The sequence below is a fragment of the Penaeus chinensis genome, chromosome 7, assembly GCF_019202785.1.
Source record: "Penaeus chinensis breed Huanghai No. 1 chromosome 7, ASM1920278v2, whole genome shotgun sequence".
Classification (NCBI taxonomy): Eukaryota; Metazoa; Arthropoda; class Malacostraca; order Decapoda; family Penaeidae; genus Penaeus; species Penaeus chinensis.
Window position 1 is genome coordinate 34,329,786 of NC_061825.1, and position 2,500 is coordinate 34,332,285.

Here is a 2,500-nt window from a genome sequence, read left to right on the forward strand (position 1 = left end):
TTCTTTACGTCTCACATCTAGCTTTTCTGATTCCCTTCTGTCAATTTTGTCTTCCTGGTCTGGAATGACAGGTGAGTTTTGGGTTGAATTTTGAAGCTTATTCTCTGCATTTTGTGAGGTGGTGGCTTCCTGGTGGATTTCCTTGGCATTAGTACTTGTAACAAGGCCTGTGCATGGCTCTGACTCAACTAGTTTTTTGACGACATTCTCAACCTCTGTCAAATCTGTGAGGTTTTCATCCTGACTGCCCACACTCTCCTTTTCATTATTACCTTCACCTGCCAGAGTCTCACACTCAATATCTACATCAAAATTCTTTGTATAATCACAACTTTGGTTATCAATGCTGTCAAGAGCAAGAGAACTTATCTGAAATTCTTTAGTGTGTCCTTTTCCTAATTCATGATCAAAATACGAATACTCTTTCTCACTCCTTGCTGGAGAAAAACTGCTTGAGAGGTCCAGGTCTCTCATGAGTTGTGCACGCAAGTCACATGTAAGCGCAAAGTCCTCTAGACAACTCTCAGGTAAATGTCCCTTTTCCCCCATATCACTCCCTTCCCGTTCATCCTCCAAAGTACCATCAACACTACCACCTTCATTTTCAAACAGATTAGCATTTGTCTGTCCTTCCTTTGCTAAATCTGAGAATGCTGCCTCTTCAATTTCAGGTAGCCCAAAGGGGGTAGTGTTCTCTGACTCGAAGCCAATCACTTCATCGAGGAAGTTAGTGAAATCTATTGGGCATTCTGTTGTGGCAGTCCCTCTGCCTAATCTAAAATTAAAGCAGCTTGGATCCAATGCATCCTGAAAGTTCTCACTCTCACTGACTCCTACGTCCACAGTGGATCCTCCTTTGATCCCTGATGTTTCTAAACCATTTGCTTTCATTTGCACTGGATCTAAACTATTTGCTTTTTCATGCTTTGGAGCTGCTGAAACATAACTTTTCTCATTCTGCCCTCTTCTGAGACTTTTCCTTCTCCTGCCAATTAATGTTCTTCTTTTCTTAAAATTCCTCTTTAATCTTGTGGGTGTTGAGGTGACTGCAGATTCTGATACGGAGATCATGTTTGCCCCTCCACTGGATTCTACACCAAAACATGTGGAACCTACTATTTTCTGCACATTCTTATTCACTTCCATTCCAATATCCACAGGGGATTCTCCTTCAGTTTCTGATGATTCACAATCACTTGCTGGCCTTTGCACAGGTGTTGCACCATCACTAGTGCTATCAGCTCTCTGCCCTCTCCCATAACTTTTCTTTCTCCTGCCAATAAGTTTTTTCCCTTTCCTGTAAATCTTTGGTGATGAGGTTGTAACAGTAACTGCTGATTTTAATGCAGAAGAAATGCATGCCTTTTCTGTGCAATCTGCCACTGTCCTCATCCTTCCCCTTGTATTTGTGTCAGCTGTTTTATCTTTTCTTAATACTGGTGACCTCCGACTTTCAGTTTCCTTCTTTGCAATGCTCAAAGTAACCTCTACCTCCTCTAACTGTACTTCTTGTTCTGACAACAATGGCGCTTGAACTTCTCTTTCACTTTGTTGTGTATCACTTTCTTCCATTAGGCCAGTCATACTCACTGAATCATTTGCTTCAAGGAGATACTTTTCAAAACCATTTGATTTTGACATGCTTCCCATTTTCTGTATATTTTCTGTTGTATCTTTTGCACTGCCCTTAGAGTCTGACAAAATACTTTCCATCTTCTTTATCTCTACTGACAAGAGTGAGGCAATCTTCCTTTGACTTTCATCTGATGCAACAGACAAAAATGAAAAGCAACCTCTCATTAACTTGAGTTTCTGTCTCAAGTTGATGATAAAGGACTCATCTTCTCTATTTTCATTTGCATCCCTACAACTAGCATCAGTCTTCCTTAACCTGTCACTTCCTTCTTGCTCTTGTTCCTTGAGAGAATCAGAGCTCATGTATTTTGGTGATGAGCCTTTTTTGCTATAACAGGTCCTTGCTTTTGAAGCGGAGCCACTTGAGTAATTATTCATGGTTCTTATATGCCTTAGCCACCTCTTGCTATGGGAGAGATCCTGTTTTTCTTTGCATCTTGAACTGCTTCTGGGAAATGATCTCTGAATTTCAGCACCAGGTGAAAGTATACACACCTCATTTGTTAAACAAACATGCTGCTCTGCAGATGCCCTAAGATCTAGGGTTTTATCATTATATTTTACATAACTGTGACTGTTTGTTCCTTTTGAATCTGCTTTCAGATTGGAATGTTCACTTACTTTTAGTCTAGTTTTCCTGCAATCTTTACCTCTAACCTTCTGTACTGTTTCTGGCTTGTGGAAAGTAATATCTTCTTTCCTTCTCCTTATGATATCCAACAAACTTTTTTTCCAATACTTGGTCCTAGAGAGCTTTCTGATAATGGTATGCACAGGATAGAGTGGATAGGTGCATTTCTTCGTTCTGCTCCTTCTGCCAGGTTTCATGCTCTCCAAAGGCTTGTCATGTGGCAAAACCTCCTGT

At 40.6% G+C, this 2,500-nt stretch overlaps 1 protein-coding gene across 2 annotated transcripts in view; it reads right to left on the minus strand.

Moving 5' to 3' along the window:
- The window catches only part of LOC125027644, a 26,333-nt gene that overhangs the window by 17,179 nt on the left and 6,654 nt on the right, over window positions 1-2,500 (minus strand). For both annotated transcript variants that reach the window (XM_047616816.1, XM_047616817.1), the window contains exon 3: window positions 1-2,500. This exon is cut by the window's left edge and continues 130 nt beyond it; it is cut by the window's right edge and continues 735 nt beyond it. In XM_047616816.1, coding sequence (XP_047472772.1) covers window positions 1-2,500 — 2,500 coding nt within the window.